This window comes from Jaculus jaculus, chromosome 13, assembly GCF_020740685.1.
Source record: "Jaculus jaculus isolate mJacJac1 chromosome 13, mJacJac1.mat.Y.cur, whole genome shotgun sequence".
NCBI lineage: Eukaryota > Metazoa > Chordata > Mammalia > Rodentia > Dipodidae > Jaculus > Jaculus jaculus.
In genome coordinates this window covers 25,273,422-25,297,863 of record NC_059114.1, presented here as the reverse complement: position 1 = coordinate 25,297,863, position 24,442 = coordinate 25,273,422, and the positions used below count along the sequence as shown (strand labels likewise).

Sequence of the window (24,442 nt, the reverse complement as noted above, 5' to 3'; positions counted from 1 at the left end):
GCTACCCTAAGACTACATAGTGAATTCCAGGTCAACTTGAACTGGAGAGATGGCTTAGTGGTTAAGGCATTTGCCTGCAAAGCCAAAGGATCCAGGTTCAATTCATCAGGAGCCACATAAGCCAGATGCACAAGGTGGCATGTGCATCTGCAGTTCCTTTGCAGTGACTGCAGGCCCTGGCATGCCCATTCTGTCACTCTACCTGCCTCTTTTTCTTTCTCAAATAAATAAAAATACAACAAGGGGCTGGAGAGATGGCTTAGCAGTTAAGCACTTACCTGTGAATCCTTAGGACCCCGTTTTCAGGCTTGATTCCTCAGGATCCACGTAAGCCAGATGCACAGGTGGCGCATGCATCTGGAGTTTGTTTTCAGTGGCTAGAGGCCCTGGCACACCCATTCTCTCTCTCCTTCCCTCCCTCGTTTTCTCTCTTTCTCTCTCTCTCTCTCTCTCTCTCTCTCTCTCTCTCTCTCTCTCTCTGTCACTCTCAAATAAATAATAAAAATAAATAAATAAAACAAGGACAGTTTTTAAAAATTTCTTTTTCTTTTGTGATGATGGGGTATGGACCCATCATTCATTCTGTTCAAGTGTTCTGTTAATGACGTCCCAATTCTTACAATATTTATTAAAGCCAGACATAATGTGGCTCATGCTTAAATCCCAATGCCAGGAAGGCTTTTATTTGAGAGAGAGGATGGGTGCGTTAGGGCCTTAAGCCACTGCAAATGAACTCCAGATGCATGTGCTACTCTATGCATCTGCCTTTATGTTGGATACTGGGGATTCAAGCATGAGCTGTCAGGGTTTGTAAGCAAACACTTTTAAAACAGTTGAGCCATCTCTGCAGCCCTGTTTGCACCTTTGTCTTTACCACTAGAATTCTTTTTTTTTTTTCCCTCCAAATTAGGGTCCCACTGTAGTCCAAGCTGACCTGGAATTTACTAAGTAGTCTCAGGGTGGCCTTGAACTCATGGTGATCCTCCATCCTCTGCCTTCTGCATGCTGGGATTAAAGGTGTGTGCTACCACGCCTGGCTATAGAGCTCTTTTTAAAAATTTACCGCTCAGTATTTGCTGTGTGCCAAAATATTGTCTAAACATTTAACTTAGAACTTAATCCCCAAAGCTACTGAGGGTAGGAACTATCAGTCTACTTATTTTGTGGATAGCAAATCTGCATTATATAATTTATTCATAGTACCTATTTAGTAGTAAAGCTTGGATAGAACCTGAACAGCCTAGCCCCATAAGGTAGAGCCAAATTATTTCCTTTCATGTGAAATAGGATGAATAATAACCCTTGTAAAATGTTTGGTGGCTTAAGATGAGAATTGTTTTAATGCAGATATCATTAGCATGCATTTGTTGTCTTTTCCCTTTTGGTTTTAAAACTAAAGTTTTGGACTGGAGAGATGACTTAGCAGCTAAGGTGCTTGCCTGTGAAGCCTAAGGACCCATGTTCAACTCTACAGGTGCCATATAAGCCAGACACACCGTGATGCAAGTACAAGGTTGCACATGTGCACAGGGTCACACAATTCTGGTGTTTGATTGCAGTGGCCGCAGGCCCTGGTGTGTCAATTCTTTCTCCAAAAAAAAAAAAAAAAAAAAAGCCAGTCTGTTGGGCTTGTGTCAAAAGAGGGGGGAGTCTAAAACAAAAGTTTTAATTCCTAATCTAGAAATTCTTAAAGTGACAGGCAGGCTTATTCTCCTTCTGTTTTCTATTAATAGGAAAGAAATGCTGAAAATGCAATAGAAGCCCTTAAGGAGTATGAGCCGGAAATGGGCAAAGTGTATCGACAGGACAGAAAGAGCGTACAACGGATTAAAGCTAAAGACATAGTTCCTGGCGATATTGTAGAAATTGCTGGTAAGTTTTTATTTTTGTTTTCCAAATTATTTCTAAATGTTGTCCTTTTCTCAGTGTTCATAATTAGGTTTAGCTTGTGTGTGTTTTTCATAGTTTTAGTTAAAACAATTATTTTCATATGTGAGTTTTCTTTTTTCTTTCAAGGTAGGGTCTTCCTTTAGCTTCCTTTAGCATAGGCTGACCTGGAATTCACTATGTAGTCTCAGGGTGACCTCAAACTCATGATGAACTTCCTACCTCTGCCTTCTGAATGCTGGGATTAAAGGCGTGCATTACCATGCTTGGCTCCCTTTTTGTTTTTTTGGCAAATGTATGTGCAGTTGTGCATGCGTGTGTGTAGGCCAGAGGTTGATGTTGAGTGTCTTCCTCTATCTCTCCACTTTTTTATTTTTTTATTTTTTTAATTTTTATTAATATTTTCCATGATTATAAAAAAAAATCCCATGGTAATACCCCACCCCCCATATCTTTCCACTTTTACGTTTGCTGATTTTGGTATTCTAGCTATCCAGCTAACCCCAGGGATCCCTGCCTCCACCTATTTAGAACTGTGATTTCAGGTGGCTGTCATGCCCACCCTGCACTTATGTGGGTGCTGGGGATGTTAACTCCAAAAATTTTATCTACTGGGTCATCTCTCTAGTGGCTCCTTCCCTCCATGTTCTTGAAGTGTTTTGTTTGTGGGTTATGTGCTTGTTTCAGACTGGGTCTCCCTGTGTTGCCCAGTCTGGTCTCAAACTCATGGAGTGAAGTAATCCTACTGCCTCAGCCTCCTAAAGAGTTGTTATTGTTAGGTGAACGTCACTATCTTCCAATGAGGTTTTGTATGTGTGTCTTTTCAAAGGAGTCTTTTGATGCTTGGCATGGTGGTACACACCTTTAATCCCACCACTTGGCGAGGCTGAGGTAGGAGGATCCCTATGAGTTTGTGGCCAACCTGAGACTTAATTCTAGGTCAGCCTGCACCCTATTTCGGGGGGGGGGTGAGTTTTTGTAATTACTAGTTTAAATAAATTGTAGAGTACAAGTGGTGGAGAGTAGCAGCTTAATGTTGTCATGAGGTCAGCAGTTAGAATGCTGTGTAAGGGACTGAAGTTGGTTCATCAGTTAAGGACACATGCTTGCTAAGTCTGGCTCAGAGTTAGTTCCCAAGCCACCAACATAAAAAAGTGGTGCAAGTGTTTGGTTGCAGCACTGAGGAGCCCTGGTGTGTCCATTTGCATAAATATGTGTAAATTGAAATGCAGAATCCTGCTTAATAGCTAAGGGCCATTTTGGTTCATGGCCTTTTTTTTTTTTTTTTTTAAATGGGGTGGGTAAATACTGGCCTCCAGCCATCATAATTGAACTTCAGACACATGTGCCACCTTGCAATCTGGGGAGTTGAACATGGGTCCTTAGACTTCTCAGGCAAATGCCTTAACTGCTAAGCCATCTCTCCAGCCTAATGGCAGATTTTTGTTTGTTTTAGTTTTTGAAGGTAGGTCTCAGTCTAGCTCAGGCTGACCTGAAATTCACTCTGTAATCTCAGGGTAGCCTCAAACTCACTACACTCTTCCTACCTTTGCCTCCAGAGTGCTGGAATTAAAGGCGTGCACTACTATGCCCAGCTCAGTAATTTTTAAGTGTTCTTTTTAATTTTTAATTTATTTATTTGAGAGTGACAGAAAGAAAGAGAGAGAATGGGCGCACCAGGGCCTCCAGCCCCTGCAAAGGAACTCCAGATGCGTGTGCCCCCTTGTGCATCTGGCTAACGTGGGTCCTGGGGAATCAAGCCTCAGACCGGGGTCCTTAGGCAAGTGCTTAACCGCTAAGCCATCTCTTCAGCCCAGTAATTTATAACATTATAAGCTATACTTAAAAATACTTCCATCTCACATTGAGTGAGGGGTGTGTTGGTGTCTTTCTTATTAGCTCTCTACCTTGGTGGGTTTTTATTTTTGTTTTGTTTTGGCTTGGCTTAGTTTTGGTGACAATCTCACTGAACCTGTAGTTAATAGATTGAGCTAGATTGGCTACCCAACAAGCTTCAGAAATTCTCCTGTCTCCCAGCTCTGGTTATGCACTTCTGTACCTGATATTTTCATATGTGCTATAGGGAAGCTGACCATGAGCCCTTATGCTTGCCTGGCAAGGCCTTCATTTGCTGAGCCATCTCTCTCTAGCCCCTTAATTTAAAAATATTAATTTTATTTTCAGTAATTTAATTTATGGAGAAGTATCACATAGGATGATTCAAAATGTCTTAAATCTAACTAATCCTTTTATATTGACTTAGGAAAGACACCTGTTACCTTTATTGTCCTTTTAATGAAAAGCTTTCAAAGAAGTATACCCTGTGCTGTACTGCTTTTGTGTATGAAAGCAGTTTGCCCTGAAATAAATAAGTTTTGTTCTTTCCAGAAAAAGGGATAATGTTGCATATATATTAATAAGTTGATCACTTAGGACTAGAAACTGTAACTGAATGAAATAATGACACTGTTAGCAAAAGCACAGCTCAGTGTTTTGGCCATTTAACATCAACATAACTTTATTTTGACATTATTTCAAAGTTTAAAGAAAATAAAAATTATCCCATAATATAGCCTTAACCAAACTTTCCAAATGGTAATCTTTCATTGCATCTGCGTTTTCAGTCTGTGTATAAATCTGTTTCTGGACTGCTTGGGAGTGCACTGCAAATGTGATGCCTCTTGTTGCTGTTTGCTTAAGCTAGCATTACAAAGTAGTAGCTTTCATTATGACATTTTCATATCTATGTCATTATACTTTGTTTTTATTTTAAGGTAGGGCCTCACTTGTAGTCCAGGATGGCCTGAATGGGAATGCCAATGCATCTGGTTTACATGGGACCTGGAGAAAAAACAAGGAGTGAGGAGAGAATTCTGGTGGTCATACAGGAAATAGGTCAGAATGGTGGAAGGTTAATGTGAGAAAGGCAATTTTAATAGTCCAAAATAGAAATCTAGCCAGGTGTGGTGGCACACGCCTTTAATCCCAGCAGAGGTAGAAGGATGGACAGGAGTTCAAGACCACCCTGAGACTACTTAGTGAATTTCAGGTGAGCCTGGGCTAGAGTGAGACCCTACCTAAAAGCAAAACAAAACAAACAACAAAAAAAAATGAGGGCAAGAGGAAGTTTTTATTAACTCTCAGTCCAAAATACTAATCCTGTGGTACGTGATTCTGGTCATGTATAGCTGGAAAAATAAATCCATGGCTTACATGCAGAATTGTTTGGTATTTTGCTTGTTGTCCTCAGTGCTGAGTGTTTCTTACACTAGGCAGTTGTACCAGCCAACGAGTGGGTTTTGATAGTGGTGTTGCAGTGGGGGTGGCTAAGGTATGTATGGAAAATCAAAGATAACAGCAGAATTTCTGACTTAATGACTGGTCTGACTGTACTACTTCATAACTGAGGAAGAGGATGTCAGAGGAAAATAGTTTCTTTCCATAAGTATGTATATATGAGATTCTGTTTGACCTTTAAGCTTAGCATCTGGGATACACTGTTAACCTCTTAGATTAAGACTATTTTAAGCTGCAGCAAGAGGCCTCGGTATATTCATACCTCCTACACATACACATGTAAAAATAGATTAAAATACTTTAAGCATTTTTGTTTGTTTTTGTTTTTTATGGTAGGGTCTTACTCTAGTCTAGGCTGACCTGGAATTCACTACGTAGTCTTAGCGTGGCCTTGAACCCACAGCGATCTTCCTACCTCTGCCTCTGGAGTGCTGGGATTAAAGGTATGTGCCACCATGCCTGACATTTTAAGCATTTTTAAAAATTTTTATTTCTTTGAGAGAGAGAACGTGGGCAAGAGCGTGCCAGGGCCTCTAGCCAGTGTAAATGAATTCCAGACACATGTTCTGTCTTGTGCATCTGGCTTATGTGGGTCTTGGGGAATTGAACTGAGGTCCTTTGGCTTTGCAGCAAATGGCCTTAGCCACTAAGCATCTCTTCAGCCCTATTTTAAATATTGTTGTGCTATTTGAGTTACTTAAGTTGTACTAAGTTGTCCTGGGTGCACAGTGTGAGTCATTGGTTTATATCAATAAAGGTCAATAGTAAACAACTCAGAAGTTCTACTCCTTACTGCAGGGCTTTTGAAGCAATAAACAAGGGCTGGGGGAATGGCTGGATAAAGTACTTGCCATGGAAGCATGAGGACTTGAGTTGGGATGGCCAGAAACCACATACAGCCAGACATAATAGCACATACCTATATTTACAGTATGCCTGCGGTGAGACAAAGGCAGAGACCAGAGAATCTCAGAAACTTATGTCGCAGCAAATAAGAAACCCTGCCTCAAGTAAGGTGGAAATTGTCCTCTGAACTCCACATATGTACCTTGACTGCATGCATACCCATAAAAGTAAATAAATCAAGGCCAGCTTTTCTTCAGTAGTGGTGCCTTTGGTTTCTCTTCTTGAGTCTTGGTTCTTGCCAATTGTTCTCATCTTGGTAAGGCATTCTAACCACTTTGACAGAAACTCAAGGATAGGGTCAATAGGATCTCATATAGTCCAGGCTTGCCTTGAACTCTTTTTGTATTTTCTTTTTAAGATTTTTTTTTTATTTATTTATTAGAGACCGAGAGAGAGAATGGGCGCTCCAGGGCCTATAGCCACTGTAAACGAACTAATACCATGTGCATCTGGCTATGTGGGACCTGGAGAATTGCCTGTGTCCTTAGGCAAAGCAGCCATGTGCATTAACTGCTAAGCCATCTCTCCAGCCCCTTGCCTTGAACTCTTGTTTTGCTTCTAAGATTTTAAGTACTGAGATTACAGGTTCCAGTTTATGTGCTTCTGGGAGATTTAAATCTATTTTCTTGCTACTTATTGCTGAAACTTTCAGGGGAATGCTTGTATTCTGTTAGTCAACCACATTCAAAATTTTATTTGTGAGCTTAGGGGTGGTTGCCCACACATGCCTTTAATCCCAGCACTCTGGAGGCAGAGGTAGGATTACAGTGATTTTTGATGCCGCCCTGAGACTACATAGTAAATTCCAGGTCAGCCTGGCCTTGAGTGAGACCTTACCTTGAAAAGGAAAATTATTTCATTTTGAGAAGGGCAGTAGGGCAGATAGAATGGGAATGCCAGGATCGCACCACGTTATGCATCTGGCTTATGTGGGTACTAGGGAATCAAACTTTGGTCCTTAGGCTTTGCAGACAAGTGCCATAACCACTAAGCCATCTCTCAGCCCAGTCAACCACTTTCTTCAAGTCTTCTGCACATGCACTGCTGAAAGCTTAAGCAGTACTTTGACCTTGGGCTTATGTATGCTATGCTTTCAGTTTTGACCAATCTCAGGGGTGCAGGACAGAGGTGATGCAGACATTATTAAATGATCTTGTACTGCAGGACACTAAACACTATGTCTTAAGTTCTCTGTAATAGTGACTGAAACATGAAATTAGGTGCAGCTAATGTAAGCTTGCTATGTAGAATAGGTCATGAAAGTCTGTATGTCTTACTGAATAATGGATAAACTTAAAGGCATGTTAATACAGTGACAAACCTATAAGTTTGTATTTCAGCCATCATCTATTTTAGATACATAATAGTCACCTTGTACAGTTGAGACAAATGAGTCATTGTAGTTTATTACCTCTGGCTTTAACTATGATTAGCTTGTCAGACAATATGTAATGTATTTGGCATATGTAAACATTGCATTATGTTGCATTTTAGTTTGTTGAAAGCCCAGGTCACCTTTGTTGATTTCTCAAGGTAGGGTCCTTGCCCTAGCCCAAGGTGTCTTCAAATTCACAAAAATCCTCCTACCTCAGCCTCCCTAGTGCTGTAAAGGCATGCACCAGCATGCCCGACTGTCAGGTCACCTTGCTTTTTTTGTTTGTTTGGTTTTTGTTCTGAGACTGTAGTGTCAGAGTAGCCTCAAACTCATGGCACTCCTCCTTATCACTGCCTCCCAAGTGCTGGAATTAAAGGTGTGCACCACCACTCAGGTCACCATTTTCAACAGCTTTATTTTCCTGTAAAGAAGTCCTATCCATTTTAGAAATTGCTCCCTCTGGGCTGAAGAGATGACTTAAGCAGTTAAGGTGCTTGCTTGTGAAGCCTAAGGACCCTGTTTTGATTCCCCAGTACACATATAAGCCACATGCACAAGGTGGTACATGTGTGGAATTCATTTGCAGTAGCTAAAGATCCTGGTGTGCCTTTTCTCTCTCTCAAATAAGTATTTATTTAAAAAACAAACTTTTCCCTGTCTTTCTCATTAGTTCCTGACAAAGTTTACTTGATGTTTTCATTATTTATTATTCTAGACATGAGCTTCATATAAAAATAACCTTTTTCTTAAAGCTCTTGTTTGTAATCCCAGTACTTGGAAGGCTGAGATAGAAGGAAGGATTGTTAAAAGTTTGAGCCCAGCCCGTACTATACTGTGAAACCTGTCTCAAATAAAGTTAGGCAGGGCTAGAGAGATGGGTTAGCGGTTAAGGCATTTGTCTGTATAGCCAAAGGACCTCAGTTCAATTCCCCAGGACTCATGTAAGCCAGATGCACAAGGTGGCATATGTATTTGGAGTTCATTTGTAGTGGCTGGAGGCCCTGGTACACCCATTCTCTCTCTCTCCTCCTCTTTCCCTCTCACTCTCTCAAATTAAAAAAAAAAAAAGTCAAAGTAAGGCAGTGGCAGGGGAGATGGGTCAGCACGTAAAGGTTTTACAAAACCTGATAGCCTGGGGTATGTTTCCCCGTACCTGCATAAAACTAGTTGCACAGAGTGGTGCATCTGGAGTTCGTTTGCAGTGTCAGGAGGCCCTGGCACACTTGCCCATTCTCATTCTCTTTCTGCTTGCAAATAAGTATAAAATAAAGTAAGGCATAGTGTAGCACACCAGTAATCCTAGCACTCAGTAAACAGAGGCAGAATAGAAAAAAGAGAAGAAATTAAAACGAGGGGGGTGTATTTCTTTGACATTGTTAACCTAATAACATTGCTGTGAAAACTTTGTGAATCTGGCTTTTATGTGGGTACTGGGAACTCAAACTTGGGTTTTTAGGCTCTGTGGGTAAGCACCTTAACCACTGAGCCATCTCTCCTGTGCAGTGTGTGTGGGCATGCATATGTGTGAGTGTACCAGGGCCTCTTGCCACTTCAAACAGAACACCAGATGCATTTTCAACTCCCAACTTTACATGGATGGTTGAGGAATTGAACCCTGTCTGACATGTTTATTGCAAGCCTTTCACCACTGAGCTCTCTCTCCAGCCCCTAAAATTGGCAAATGGAGAGTAGAATGACAAGAGACTCTACCTCAAAAAAAGGTGAAAGGTGGGTCTGGAGTGAAGGCTCAGCAGTTAAAACACTTAGCTGCAAAGCCTAATCTGGGTTTGATTCCCTAGTGCCCATGTAAAGACAAGTGCTACAGTGAGGCCTTACCATACAAAATGCAAAACAAAATTTTTAGACAGCTTCTATAAATATAGACAACAAAACCATGATAGTGCCCTCCCTCCACTCCCATTCCTCCCCAGTCTACCATCCATTGAATCCTTTCCCCCGTCTTTTATTTTGATGTCATCATCTTTTCTTCCTATTTTGAGGTCTTGTGTAGGTAGTGTCAGGCACTGCTAGGTCATGAATTTTAAGGCCATTTTGTGTCTAGAAGATTGTATTGTGAGTAGTCCTACCCTTTGGCTCTTGGCTTTAACGTTCTTTTTGGTTTTTTGAGGTAGAGTCTCTACCTCAGTCTGACCTGGAATTCACTATGGAGTCTCAGGGTGGCCAGAGCCGGGCATGATAGCGCATGCCTTTAATCCCAGCACTCAAGAGGCAGAGGTAGGAGGATCGCCAAGAGTTTGAGGCCACCCTGAGACTATATAGTGATTTCCAGGTCAGCCTAAGCTTCAGTGAGACCCTACCTCAAAAAAATAAATTAAGAGCCAACGGGGTATGGTGGTGCATACCTTTAATCCCAGCAGTATAAGTTTACACATGTATCTGGAGTTCATTTGTAGTGGCTAGAGGCCCTGGTACACCCATTCTCTATCTTCCCCTCTTTCAAATAAAATAATATAAAATGTTCAAGCCAGGCATGGTGGTGCACGCCTTTAATCCCAGCACTCGGGAGACAGAGGTAGGAGCATTGCTGTGACTTTGAGGCCACCCTGAGACTCCATAGTGAATTCCAGGTCAGCCTGAGCTAGAGTGAGACCCTACCTCTAAAAAGCAAAAAAAATTACATATATTGCACAAAATAAACTTTGGTGCCAGTTAGATGCCTCAGAGGTTAAAGGCACTTACTTGCAAAGTCTGATGACTGGGGTACAGTTTCCAAGTATTCACATAAAGCCAAGTGGTGCATGTATCTGGAGTTTGTTTGCAATGGCAAAAGTCCCTGGCCTCCCCATCTTAATTTTAATTCTCTGACAAATAAGAACTAAAGTGCAAACTGAAGGCTGGTTTTGGTTTCTACAAACACACACACACACACACACACACCCCACCCACCCATCCCCAGGTAGGATCTTTCTGTAATGCTCCAGGCTGACCTGGAACTCATTCTGTATTCCCAGTCTGGACCTGCACTCACAGTGATTGTCCTTCCTCTGCCTCCTGAGTGCTGGGATTTGCTAATGCACCACCATGCCCCACTGGTGTGGTTTGTTTGTTTGTTTTAATAGCAATACTTCTCATATTTCATGCACGTAGCAATTACTGGGACTTTTTATGTATTTATATGAGAGAATGGGCATGCCAGGGCCTTCAGCCACTGCAAACTAGTGTCTTGTGCATCTGGCTTTATGTGGGTACTGGTGAATCAAACCCAGGTCCTTAGACTTTGCAGGCAAAACGCTTTAACTGCTGAGCAATCTCTCCAGCCCTGGGACCTTAATTGCACTTTAAAAAAAAAAATTGTTTATTTTTTATTATTTGAGAGAGAGAGAATGAGCACATGAGGGGCCTCCAGCCACTGCAAACGAATTCCAGATGTATGTGCCCCTGTGCATGAGTACTGGGGAAACAGTGTAACTAATAATCTGATTAAAGCAGTTTACATGGTGTTGATGAAACATTGTAAAAACAGACTAATTTTACCTGTCCAAATCAAACCTAGAAGCAAAAAGAGTGGCCAAGGTATTGATCATGTTCTTGGGCTTCTTCCTTCTGTGAATTTGGTTCACAGTGAGAAGGATGTGGGTAATCAGAGGTGCAGGTCCAGGTCCAGGTAATACTAGAAACAAATCATTTTACCAGTTGTGAATCTAGAGACAAATTCTTCATGGTAACTTGTATGTTAAGAACAAAATTGTCTGGCCTGGAGGGATGGCATAGAGGTTAAGGTGTTTGCCTGTGAAGCTTAAGGCCCAGGTTCAATTCCCCAGTACCCACATAAGCCAGATGCGCAAGATGGTGCTTGTGTCTGGAATTAGTTTGCATTGCCTGGAGGCTCTGTCATACCCATTCTCTCTGCCCCTCTTTCTCTCCAATAAATGAATAAATTTTTTTCCCCAAGATAGGGTTACTGGAGCCCAGGCTGACTTGGAATTCACTATGTAACCTCAGGGTAGGTTTGAACTCAGAGTGCTGGGATTAAAGGACACCATGCCCGGCTAGAACAAACAATTTTGAAGCTGGGCATGATGTTCTATGTCTTTAATCCTAGCATTCAGGTGGAGGATCACAGTGAGTTCTAGGTCAGTCTTGGCTAGAATGAGACCCCAACGGGCCTTGGGCCTGGTGGGGGTGGGAGAAGCAGTTTTGAGTTGGAGGCTCTTGAGTGCTGTCAAAATAGTTAAGACATTAAGTAAGAACTCTGAGAGCTGAGGAATTCTGGGAAGTCTCCCACCCTCAGACTATGATGGACCAGTTGATCTTGAAGCCTGACCTGATTACATGAGGCTGGCATTTCCTGATTTCCTGAAATCACTTTCTCCCCATGACTCAGTGGTAGTTATGGTACCAGTAAGTATCATCCTTTTGCCACAAAAATTAAGGTTTTTGGAAAAACATGAAAAAGTGTTGTCACTTCACTTAACTATAATAGGTTGAAGATAGTATATACTAAAGTTTTTGAAAAAGTGTTCAGTATTGCCTATGCCAGGATGCTTATAAGATGGCAGCTACAGAGAAATGGCAGAGAGAGAAGTGGAAGTACAATGCTTATTTTTAAAAATATTTTTTTATTTATTTGCAAGCAGAGAGAAACAGGAGAGAGAATGGGCACACCAGGATGTTCAGCTGCTACAAACGAACTCCAGATGCATGCAACACTGCATCTGGCTTTATGTGGGCACTGAGGAATCAAACTCAGATCATTTTTTTAAGTTTTGTTTGTTTTTCAAAGTAGGGTCTCACTCTAGCTCATGCTGACCTGGAACTCACTACATAGTCTCAGGGTGGCCTTGAACTCACATCAATCCTACTACCTCTACCTCCCAAGTGCTGGGACTAAGGGTGTGCACCGCCATACCTGGTTTTGACTAACAATCTTGGTTTTTTGAGTTGTTGTTGTTGTTTTTCAGGGTAGGGTCTCACTCTAACTCAGGCTGACCTGGAATTGACTAGGTAGTCTCAGGGTGGCCTTGAACTCATGGTGATCTTCCTTACCTCTGCCTCACTTATTTATTTGAGACAAACAGAAAGAAAGAAAAAGAATGGGCACACCAGGGCCTCTAGCCACTGCAAACAAACTCCAGATGCACGTGCCACCATGTATACCTGGCTTTTTTGTTTGTTTGTTTCCCAGGTAGGATCTTACTGTAGCTCAGGCTGACCTAGAATTCACTCTGTATTCTCAGGGTAGCCTTGAACTCAAGGCGATCCTCCTACCTCTGCCTCCTGAGTGCTGGGCCTGATCTGTAAATTCTAATGTAAACAGTCAGATTATGTCTTGGGGGGAGAGAGAGAGAGAGAGAGAGAGTGTGTGTGTGTGTGTGTGTGTGTTTTATATGCACATGTATGTGCCCGTGCATGCTTGCCTGCAACAGCCACCCATTCTTCTGTTGCTCTTCAGCCTGTTGTTACTATTTTAGCTGAATTTCCCAGATCTTAGTGTTTATTGTCCCCCACTCCTCAAGTTCTGTTCATTCACAGGTCTCTGCTTCCCTACCGGATTGGCATTACAGACGGTTGTTGCTGTGCCCAGCTGGGTTCTGGAGATTGGGCAGGAAGTGCTCTTCTCCAGCCCCTTAGTGAAGCTTTAATGTGTTGTGCATAAAGATCTAGAAGGCAAATGCTGTTAACATTGTGATGTGTATGCTGAATGAGCAGAGAGGAATAGGGTTTTATCTTTAGAAGCATGTTTTACTTTTATAATTTAACAAAACATTAAAAAAGGTCTTAATGGTAGGCCACATACTGTGCCCTCTAAACATGGTGTGTGGCTGCCTCTAATTAAAAACCTTCCTGGATAGAATCATCTATACTGTTTTTATTTCTCTTTCTCCTTGAGGTTACACATAGGGTCTTAGAATGCTGAAGTATACCCATAGCCCTCTGTTCACTTATTTTGAGACAGGGTCTTACTAAATTGCCCAGGCTTACCTTGAAGTTAGAATCTCCTGAGTAGGTAGTTGGCATCACCAGGCCTGGCTTCTGGAAGTCTCATAATACTTACATGTTAAAATGTATGCAAGGGGCTGGAGGGATGGCTTCTCGGTTAAGATGTTTGCCTGCAAAGCCAAAGGATCCCAGTTCAATTCCTCAGGACCCACGTAAGCCAGATGCACATGGTTTTATATGCCTCTGGAGTCCGTTTGTAGTGGCTAGAGGCCCTGGCGCACCCATTCTTTCTCTTTCTCAAATACATAAAATATATTTTTAAAAAATATTTGTTAAGTGGATGCAAATGCAAGTATTTCATTCACTGACAAGTAATTTGGCATCTACTATGTGCTCAGTATATTACTAGGGATTAAAGTCAGAGTCCTGGTTAACACTCTGCCTTCTGGAGCCCTTGGTCTGCTGGGGGTGATACATCCAAAATATAGTATGGGTGCTAGTTTAGGTAAGAAAGGATGCTCTTGGGCCCATTGGAAGGGATGCTAGCTTAATCTAGGAGTTCAGGGTAATTTGTTGAAGGAGAGGAATGAGGTATTGAAGTCTCAAAGCACTAGGGGACCTCAAGTTCTTTGAAGATCAAGTTGGAAAAGAGGGTTGAGAGGTAAACAGTTGGTCATGTTATACACTAAACTTCATCTCAAATCTAATAAGCCATTGAAAGACTTTTTTTTTTTTTTGAGGGAAGTCCAACAGACAGGCCTTTTTTTTTTTTTTTTTTAATTGGGGAGGGGCAAGAGAATTGGCACCCCAGGGCTTCCCATCACTGTAAACTCCAGGCATGTGCATCACTTTGTGTCTGGCATAAAAGCGGGATAAGTGGGATCTAGGAGTCCAACATGGGTCCTTAGGCCTCGGAGCAAGCATCTTAACCACTAAGCTATCTTTGCAGTCGTGAAAGATTTTTATAAAGACAGCTGTTTTTACGTGTGTACTCTTCCCCCCAGGTCTGGAAATATGTTCAGACAAGCAAGCAAGACTTTTCAGGTGAAGAATTTCATTCATTGTGCTTGAGTACAAAACTTATAACCTAAGTTGGAAACAGTGAAAATGTTTGAGTCATAGTTAAATGTTAGCAATTTAAAATACATTATTTATTAGATTATAACTTGCTTTTTCTAGGAGATGATTTCTGAAGTTTTACAGTTTTCTCCTAGAGCAGACTTGGTTGTTTTTTGGTTTTTCAAAGTAGGGTCTCACTCTAGCTCAGGCTGACCTGGAATTTACTATGTAATCTCTCAGGGTAGCCTTGAACTCAGAGGAAGACGATCCTCCTGATTGCTGGGATTAAGTGCATGTTGGTTGAATTTTTGATATTAAAAAAAAAAAAACATTTAAATACATAAGCTGTGGAGATGGTTCAGTGGATAAAGCCTTTGCCATGTAAGGGTGCATACCGGAGTTCAGATCCCAGACTTAGATAAAAATAATAGGCTGAGCCTAACAATCCAGGCTCAATTCCTCAGTACCCACATAAAGTCAGATACACAAAGTGGTATATCCATCTGTAGTTTGTAGTGGCCAATTCTCTCTGTCTCTCTCTTATCTTTATCTCTCTGCTTGCAAAATAAATAAATGAAAATATTAAAATATAAATAAGCATGGTGATGTACTCAGGAGGCAGACATAGTAGGATCGTCATGAGTTCAAGGCCACCATAAGACTGCATGATGAATTTCAGATGCTTATACCAGTTTTTGTGTCTGTCTTTTTATGTGGGCGCTGTGAAGTTGAACCCAGGGCAGCAAGCATTATGCAAGCAAGCATTTAACCACTGAGACCAGATCTTGTTGTTTTGAGGTAGGGTCTTACTCTAGCCCAGGCTGACCTGGAATTCACTATGTAGTACCAGGGTGGCCTCCAACTCACTATATGGTGATCTCCCTACCTCTGTCTCCCAAGTGTTGGTATTAAAGGCATGCACCACCACGCCCGGCTCATAAATCTTTATTGTAGTATTAGGGTAAACACTATAGACTAGAACAGCCAAAAGCTGCATTTGAAGAGGCAGATGCTAAACAAATAGAAAGTAGTTTATTTATAACAGAGATTATTTTTGCTATTACACCTACTTCAGCCCAAAGACACAGAAAACAAATTTTGGAGGAAAAAAATTACAGGGCATTGACCAGCCCTATCAGGGAAATCCGACTGGATGTGATCATCTGAACAGCATGCATTGCCTGATTCTCAGGTACAGCCCTGTCTGAAATTTACAGAAGCCTATAGGCAAAGGTAGTCTGTCACACAGCAAATTTAAAGGAAATCTTTTCTAGTTAAGCTTTTTTTTTCTGCTCCTATTTCCTGCTTATAAAATAAAGACATGGGGCTGGAGAGATGGCTCAGCTACTAACTTGTAAAAAAAATAAAAAACACGGGGTGGCTAAGACTATGTGAAGGTGCTTAAGGTATAGCAAATAAGTGCCTTTAACACTGAGCCATCTCTCCAGTCCTAGAATATGGCATTTTAAAAACTTGTTTGGATTTATATTTCTTTCATCTTTCCACAAAAGATAATTTTCTTTTGGGGTTTGTTTGGTTTTTGGTTTTTCAATGTAGGGTTTCACTATAGTACAGGCTGACCTGGAATTCAGTATGTAGTCTCAGGATAGCCTCAAACTCAGTGATCCTCCTACCTCTGCTATTTGAGTGCTGGGATTAAAGGCATAATGTGAATTCGTAGCTCAACCCCAAATGTATTTTAAATGCTAATCTTTTATTAATTTATATGAGAGTGAGAAGGGGAGAGAATGGGCACACCAGGGCCTCCAGCCACTGCAAACCAACTCCAGACACCTGTGCATTTAAGTTTACATGGGTACTGAGGAATCGAACCTGGGTCCTTAGGCTTTGCAGACAAGTATCTTAACCTCTAAGCCATCTCTCCGCGCCCCCCCATGCTAACTTTATTTTTAAAATATTTTTACTTATTTATGAGACAGACAGGATGGGTGTGCCAGGGCCTCCAGCCACTGCAAACAAACTCCAGATGCATGAGCACCACCTTGTTTGTGTATCTGGCTTAGGTGGGTCCTGGGGAATTGAACCTAGGTCCTTAACGCTTTGCAGGCAAGTGCCTTAACAGCTAAGCCATATCCCCAGCCCAAAGGCTAGTCGTCTTTTTTTTTTTTTTTTTTTTTTTACCTGTGCATATGTATATACCAGGGCCTTTTGCTACTGCAAACCAATACCCAGATGCATATGCCACTTTCTGTGTCTGGCTTTTTGTCAGTACTAGGAAATTGAATCCCACTGCCAGACTTTGCAAGCAAGTACTTTTAACCACTGAGCAACCTTCCCAGTCCCTGAACTCTACTCTTGCAAAGGCGATCATAAGACTTAAAAGTTATCATAACACCTACCTAGCTTTGTGTTCCTAAATACTAAGCTGCCTATAAGTTACAACTACAATGGCAGCGGTGAAATGAAGGGGGGGGAGAAGGGGGAAATAATTTTGTTGATCTTATACTCTGTACTCCTTTCAGTGTGTTCTAGGACATGAAGGGGGGGGTCAGGTTAATTTATGGCAAGTAGGCTTGCTATAGTGTCATATACCTGTAATTCCAGCACTTGAGAGACCAAGGCAGAAGAATTTCTGCAAGTTTTAGTCAAGCAAGGCTACATAGCAAGACTGTCAAATAATACAATTCATATTTTTGGGGGGGGGGTGTGTGGCTCGTCATAATGGCACAGGCCTAATCCAGGCACTCGGGAGGTAGAGGTAGGAAGATCATGTGAGTTCCAGGTCATCCTGGGCTAGAGTGAAGCCCTACTTCAGAAACCAAAATAAAAGTTTTTAAATTTAAAATTTTAGAGTTTTAGTTTTTTTGTTGTTTTTGTCTGTTCTTTTGGTTTTTCCAGGTAGGGTCTCACTCTGGCCCAGGCTTACCTGGAATTTACAATATAGTCTTAGGCTGGCCTCGAACACATGGCGATCCTCCTACCTTTGCCTCCCAAGTGCTGGGATTCAAGGCATGTGCCTCCACGCCCGGCTTAAAATTTAGATTTTTGGGTGGTGGTGGTGGTGTTTCAAGGTAGGATCTTACTCTAGCCCAGGGTGGCTTTGAACTCACAGCAATCCTACCTCTGCTTCCCAAGTGCTGGAATTAGAGGCATGCGACACCACTCCTGGCTTTAGGGTTGTTTGGGATTTTTTTGTTGTTTTTGTTGTTTTTTGTTTTTTAATTTGAAAGAGAATAGGAGCACCAAGGTCTCCATCTGCCACAAATGAACTCCAGACACACATGCACCACCTTGTGCATTTGGTTTACTTTGGTCCTTTGGCTTTGCAGGCAATTGCCTTAACCACTCAGCCATCTCTCCAGCCCTAAAGTTAAGTTTTAATTTGCCTTATAGGGCATGTTAGGTATTGAAGGTCACTAAAGTATAGACTATAGTGAGCATGTCTTAACCATTCATCTTGTGGTAGCAGTACCTTCTGTGTAGCACACACAGAATCATTAAGTCATTTTAAAACCCTAAAACTGGGTGTGGTAGCTCTTGTAATCCCCAGCCTCAGGACACAACCATGCTGGGCTACAGTGTGAGTTCTTGGACAGCCTTAGGAAAGAAAGCTTCTAGTTTTTTCAGTAGGAATATTACTGTTCATTGCATAAGCATTTCCAGCAGGAATTTCTCTTTAGAACTTAAAAGTCTCTGAAGTCACATGCAAGGATAATTGTTGCCTCTGGGGATTACAGATTGACAAGATCTTTCTGTGCCACTTATGACTACCTTCTTGGGCTGTAGGAATTGTTTTATTTACTGAAGTTTAAAAAAGCAGGCCATATTCTCCTTAAATTTAAAAGCTCTGAAGAACAGAAAATTGGAACTAAATTGAAAGGTCAAGAAGTCCAGTGTTGTGATAGGAGATGGTGCCTTGGTGGTAGTAGGCTCTTATTAGGAGCTGGAGAGATGGCTTAGCAGGTAAGGTGCTTGCCTGCAAAGCCTAATGACACAGGTCCAATTCCCTAGTACGTAAGGCCAAATGCACAAAGTGGCACATATGTCTGGAGTTCATTTGCAGTGGCTAGAGGCCCTGGTGCATGCCCATTCTCTCAGTATGTCTCTCTCCTCTTTCTCTGTTTGTAAATAAACATTAAAAAATGTAAAGCCTATTAACCTGGGCTCAATGCCTCAGTACCCACATAAAACTAGACCCAAAAGTGGCACATGAATCTGGAGTTAGTTCACTTACACTGGCAGGTGCATTCTTACTTTCTCAAACCAACAAATCAATAGAAGCTTAAGGTTAAGAAAATAATTTACTGGGGCTAGAGAGTTACCTTAGCTGAATAAATTCTTTTAAAAACATTTGCAGGGGGCGGGAAGGGGTCTAGAGGGATGGCTTAGTGGTTAAGGCATTTGCCTGCAAAGCCAAAGGAGTCAGGTTTGATTCCCCAGGACCCACATTAGCCAGATGCACAAGGGGGCATATGCATTTAGAGTTTGTTGGCAGTGGCTAAGGGCCCTGGTGCATCTATTCTCTCTTTCTCTTTCTCCCCCCTCCCTTGCTCTCCTCCTTTCTCTGCCAAATAATAAAAATAAAATATGTTTTAAAAATGTTGGTGCTTGCTTGGCACATATACTAAAATTAGAGTGATGCAGAGAAGACTAGCATGTCCCTTGTGCAAGGGTGACAGGCAGATTCGTGAAGCATTACATGTTTTTAAAAAATAAAATTAGGGCTGGAGAGATGGCTTAGCGGTTAAGTGCTTGCCTGTGAAGCCTAAGGACCTGGGTTCAAGGCTCGATTCCCCAGGACCCATGTTAGCCAGATGCACAAGGGGGCGCACGCATCTGGAAATCGTCTTGCAGTGGCTGGAAGCCCTGGTGCGCCCATTCTCACTCTCTGCCTCTTTCTATCTGTCATTCTCAAATAAATAAAAACAAACCAAAAAATTTTTTAAATAAAATTTTTTAAAAATTGGCCAGATATGGTGGCACATTACTTTAATCCCAGCATTCAGGAGGCAGAGGTAGGAGGATTGCCTTGAGTTTGAGTACACCTGAGCCTACATAATGAATTCTAGGTCAGCCTAAGCTAGAATGAAACCCTACCTCAAAAAAAAAAATTGTATTTTTTATTTCCAAGCAGATAATATGAGAACAGGCATGCCAAGGCCTCCAGCTGCTGCAAGCAAACTCCAGATGCATGTGCCACTTTGTGCATCTGGCTTTATGTGGGTACTGGGGAATTGATCTCAGTTTTTTAGCCTTTACAGGTAAGCATCTTAACTGCTGAGCCATCTCTCCAGCCCTAAAACACTTTTTTGCAAAGCTTGCTTATCCCAGGTTCAGTCTCCCTAGTACCCACATCAAGCCAGACTCATGTGTTTGGATTTTTGTATGCAGTGGCAAGATGTTCATTCTTGTGTGTGTCTGTCTTTGATAACTATATATTTCTTGGGCTGGAAAGATAGCTTGTGGTTAAAGGTTCTTGCTTGCACAGCCAGATGGATAAAGAGGTGTATCTGGAGCTCATTGCCAACAGGCCCTGGCATACACATAAATAAATGTTGATTTTGTTTTTATTTGTTTGAGAGAGGGAAAGAGACTGAGAAAGAAAGAGAATGGGTGCGCCGGAGCTTCCAGCCACTGCAGATGAACTCCAGATGCATGCACTACCTTGTGCATCTGGCTTACATGGGTACTGAGGAATCAAACCAAGATCCTTTGGCTTTGCAGGCAAATGCCTTAACTGCTAAGCCATCTCTCCAGTCCTTAAAAACATTTTTTAAAATAAAAGTGCAGCTGTTGAGCTGGGCATGGTGCCACACACCTTTACAGCACTTGGGAGGCAGAGGTAGGAGAATCACTGTGAGTTCAAGGCTACCCTGAGACCACATAGTGAATTCCTGGTCAGCCTGGGCTAGAGTGAGACCCTGCCTCTGGGGTGGGGGGATGTTTACTTTGGTGTGAGTAGAGTCTCCTCTCTTTGCTACTAACAAAAAAATTGTCTGCCAGGTGTTACACTCTGAGGCAGAGATTGCTGAGTTTGAGGTCAGCCTGGGCTATAGTGAGACCCTATCATGAAAACAACAGAATGGTACTATGAATTAACTACATATAGTATAAACAATGTCTATAAACTTGAAGAGTCTGTGGGATAAGAATAGTGGGTCTGTATGTGTGTGTGTGTGTGTGTGTGTGTGTGTGAGAGAGAGAGAGAGAGAGAGGGAGAGAGAAAGAGGGGGGGGAGAGAGAGAGAGAAAGGGGTTGTTTGCAGAGAAAGAGAAGGGCTGACTATCCCAAAGTATGGCCACAACAACTGGAAGCATAAATGAGCTATGACATGCTAACTGGGATATTAACTGTAGACACAGTATTTGGTGACATACATTGCATCTTGCATTTCTCTTTTTAGCACTGACAAGATTTTTCATTAGCCTCTGTACCTGATAGGTGTCTGATCATATAGGTCTCTGACTTTAACTAATACTGTCTGTCCCTCTAAAATAAATAAATAAAAATAAACTTGGAGGGGGGGTAATGAATGTGAGGTGTCTTTGAGGCAAAGTAATCTTCAGGTAATACATTTACAAAGGTTGCTCACTTTAGTTGCTTTTTTTTAACTCCTAATTAGTTGGTGACAAAGTTCCTGCTGATATAAGATTAACTTCCATCAAATCTACAACTCTAAGAGTTGACCAGTCAATTCTCACAGGTAAGTATTGTATATTGCAAAGTCACTGAAATTTCTGAACTGTCTCTCAAGTCCTGTGCTGTATCATCAACCCTTGCTCCCCTGTCCCTTTATGGCACCCACCTTAATCTTCTCTAAGATACAGAGTTTTATCAGTACACTTTGTCAAGATGGGTTTGAAAGTATTATGTGAAAATAATACAAATTTGGCTTGTTTAAAAAAAGAAAAAGAAAACTTCATTTGTTTTTATGAGGGGGGTTGCGGGGAATGGGTGCACCAGATCCTCCAGCCACTACAAACTCCAGAAGCAAGTACCCCATGTACAGCTGTCTTACATGGGTCCTGAGGAATCAAACCAAGATCGTTTGGCTTTGCAGGCAAACACCTCAACCACTAAGCCATCTCTCCAGCCCTCTTTCTTTCTTTCTTTCTTTTTTTTAATGTAGAGTTTCACTCTAGTCCACGCTGACCTGAAAATTCACTATGTAGTCTTAGGGTGGCCTTGAACCCATGGTGATCCACCTACCTCTGCCATCCAAGTGCTGGGATTAAATGTGTGCACCACCACCCTCAGCTCAGACTTGGCTTTCATTTCACAGTGTTCATATTTGTTGTCTCTAATTAAATTAATTTTGAATTTAAAAATCACTTCTTTCTAAGAGAGAAATTTGAGCTAGATATGTAATTCACTTGATAAAAGTACTTACCAACTGCCATAAAGTCCTGAATTTGACCCCCAGAATTACATAAAAATCAGGTGTAGTGGCACATCCCAACACTACAGAAGACTCCAAATTCAAGATCACACTTAGAGTTCCAGGCCAGTCTGAGATACATGAGGCTTTGTTTCAGAGAGAGCACACATCATCTCCTTATTTTGTGGAAGGTGAATGATTCAGTGTCCTTTCTCCAGAAACATTTTTTTGTAATTTGTTTTGTAATTTTTTCATCAAAGGAATGGTAATCTTGAGTCAGACTTTTTTAAATAATATATTTATTTATTTATTTGAGAGAGAGGAAGAAGCAGAGAGAGAATGGGCATGCCAGGGCCTCCAGCTACTGCAAACAAACTCCAGATGCATGCACCCCTTTGTGCATCTGGCTTATATGGGTCCTGGGGAATCAAACTGGGATCCTTAGGCTTCGCAGGCAAATGCGTTAACAACTAAGCCATTTCCCCAGCACCACATCAAACATATAATAAGTAATTGAACAAAAGTTGGCTTGAAAGGGAGGCTGTTCTGCTCTGACATGCACTCTTGACAATGTAACTTGAAACATTTCCCCATGTTTGTGTGATAAAAGCACAATCCTACATGAAGGGTTAGGATTAGAAGTAAGGTTGTCAGAAGATTAACTTTTAGATGCCAACCTGAATTAATTAATGAGCAAGTAAAATCTAAAGGCTATCAAGATTTATTCATTGATCAGTTTTAAATGAGTAAGCTGCGCTTCATGTTACTTTTGTATGAATAGCTTATCGAATATGAAAGAACAGCTTCAAGTAGTTAAGTCACAAAATATTGGGAGAATGAATGAATTATATATTCGTGAAGTTCTCAGTGTATCTATAGAAACATACCCTGAGAATTTAAAGAAAAAAAAATTCCCAAGGGTGTTCATTGTCCTCTTTGGGGAGAAGGGGATGGGCTTTTTGTTTGTTTTTGTATTTGGTTTTTGAAGGTAAGGTCTTGCTAACCCAGGCTGACCTGGAATTCACTGTGTAGGCTCAGGTTGATCTTCAATTCATAGCGATCCTCCTACCTCTGCCTCTTCAGTGCTGGGATGAAAGACTTGTGCTGCCTGTCATGGCCACTTTTTAAATAGTCTCATGTAGTTGAATTTGAACTACTGATCTTGTCTCTTTTCCAGGCATGCACCACCACACCTGATTTTTGTGTGTGTATGCATATGTGCCAGGCTCTCTTACCGCTACTGAAAGAAATATTAAATGCTTGCAATACTTTTTAAACCTGGCTTTAGGTGCATGCTAGGAAATTAAACTCAGACAGTCAAGATATGCAAGCAAGTGCCTCTAACTGCTGAGCCATCTTTCCAGCCCTATAATTAGTCTCAATTATTAGATATCCGAAGTCTGCCTAATTTGAATAAATTGAGCTTTTTATTCCTTTTCCCATTGGCAGTGGCTATGTGCTATTTTGTCTTGAGACAGTGTTCACTATGTAATCTTTAAGTTGGCTTTGAACTTGGAGTGAAGCTGGACATGGTGGTGCACACCTTTAATCCCACTATGGGGAAGCAGAGGTGGAAGTATTTTCGTGAGTTTGAGGCCATCTTGAGACTATAGAGTGATTTCCAGGTCAGCTGGGCCTAGGGTGAACCCTACCTTGAAGAAGAAGAAGGGGGAAAACAGGTGTGCACCACCATATTAGGCTTAGGATAGAGTGGTTGTTGTGGGTGAAGGTTCTGAGTATATTTCACACAGAATTAACTACCCTGAGGCTGGAGAGATGGTTCAGTGGTTAAGGTGCTTACTTGCAAAGCCAAAAGACTTGGTTCTTTTCCCCAGTACCCATATAAAGCCAAATGCCCAAGGTGGCACATGCATCTGGAGTTTGTTTGCAGTGGCTGAAGGTCCTGGCGTGCCCATTTTCTCTCTTTCTCAACCAATATCTTGTTTCTCTTGTTTAAAAATGAATTAAAAAGTATTTATTTAAAAAAGAATTAACCATCCTATTTGGTCTGTCTCATATCTTAGGTGAATCGGTTTCAGTTATCAAGCACACTGACCCTGTCCCTGACCCACGGGCTGTCAATCAAGATAAAAAGAACATGCTCTTTTCTGTACGTATTTTTATCACATGGGAGGACTGCTGGGTAGTGATTATACCTGGTAATATGTTTAATGAAATCATATCAGTCTAGCATTAGGAATTTTAAAGTGGAGTGATTTCATTAGTGGAAATGCTAGAACTGTTTGTTGTAAAAATCCTGGTGATAGCCCACTGGGGCTGGTTATCAATCTTACTGTAGGCAACAAAAGTAGGGGAGAGTAACCTATTAGAGCCAGACCTAGGAAAGATGAAACGTATTGGGCTGAGAGTTGTAATAGAGTTTACAGAATTGAAACACAGACAGGGTAGAGTGGTGCTAAGCCCAAAGCTAGTCTGTAAGCCAGACTCCACTTTGTGGATAGAGATCTGGATAGGTCTATGTAAAACTGCTCTTGACCAGTAGCATGAGGGGCTTGTTACTGTCATACTTAAATAGCTTTCCCCTAAACAATAGCCTTAGAAAGCCCTGGAGAATATGGTCAGAGAATTTGAGTGTCCAAGTCAACATTCAGTGTCTGAGTGTACTTGTCTTAATTAAATTGGGCTGTGGTGTTGATCTTGTGATCTGCCTCTCCCTA

General features: G+C 41.6%; 1 protein-coding gene and 1 non-coding gene across 2 annotated transcripts in view; both read left to right on the top strand.

The window, feature by feature from the left end:
* Window positions 1-24,442, top strand: part of Atp2a2 (ATPase sarcoplasmic/endoplasmic reticulum Ca2+ transporting 2) — a 60,371-nt gene that overhangs the window by 13,171 nt on the left and 22,758 nt on the right. The window contains exons 5-7 of the mRNA XM_045133149.1: window positions 1,734-1,872; window positions 21,009-21,089; window positions 23,789-23,874. Of these exons, the coding sequence (XP_044989084.1) occupies window positions 1,734-1,872; window positions 21,009-21,089; window positions 23,789-23,874 (306 nt within the window). The remainder of the gene's footprint in view (window positions 1-1,733; window positions 1,873-21,008; window positions 21,090-23,788; window positions 23,875-24,442) is intronic.
* On the top strand, window positions 18,991-19,093 carry LOC123454313. Its single transcript, XR_006633295.1, has one exon. It is a non-coding gene; the product is annotated as a U6 spliceosomal RNA (small nuclear RNA).